The 398-nt window shown below is 59.8% G+C and overlaps 1 protein-coding gene across 1 annotated transcript in view; it reads right to left on the bottom strand.

Moving 5' to 3' along the window:
* The window catches only part of EMH_0009860 (uncharacterized protein), a gene marked incomplete at both ends in the record, with an annotated part of 3,432 nt that overhangs the window by 2,112 nt on the left and 922 nt on the right, over positions 1 to 398 (bottom strand). The window contains one exon of the mRNA XM_013498778.1: positions 3 to 398. Coding sequence (XP_013354232.1) covers positions 3 to 398 — 396 coding nt within the window. The remainder of the gene's footprint in view (positions 1 to 2) is intronic.

Here is a 398-nt window from a genome sequence, read left to right as displayed (position 1 = left end):
GCTGCTGCTGCTGCTGCGGCTGCTGCTACGGCTACGACTGCGGCTACGCAAGTCAACAGCAGCAGCAGCAGATCCTGCTGCTGCTGCTGCTGCTGTATCTGCTGCTGTTGCTGCTGCAGACACGTCCGCCTTTCCATTCTGTCTCTGGCTGCTGCTGCTGCTGCTGCTGCTGAATTTGCTGCTGCTGCTGCTGCTGCTGCTGCTGCTGCTGTTGGCGTGGCTCCGTGCGCTGCAGCAATCAGCAACTCTAAGACAAGCACCATATCGTCCTTGCTGCTGTCGCTGCTGCTGCTGCTGCCTTCGTGATACCTGCTGCTGCTGCAGTTGCTGCTGCTGCTGCAGCAGGTTCTGCGATGCAGCATCACGCAGACGGAGGAATGTCTGCACATCTGACGGCT

This window comes from Eimeria mitis, genomic scaffold, assembly GCF_000499745.2.
Source record: "Eimeria mitis Houghton genomic scaffold, Emh_scaff370, whole genome shotgun sequence".
NCBI classification, from domain to species: domain Eukaryota; phylum Apicomplexa; class Conoidasida; order Eucoccidiorida; family Eimeriidae; genus Eimeria; species Eimeria mitis.
The sequence above is the reverse complement of the archived record's forward strand: the minus strand, read 5'-3'. Positions and strand labels throughout refer to the sequence as shown.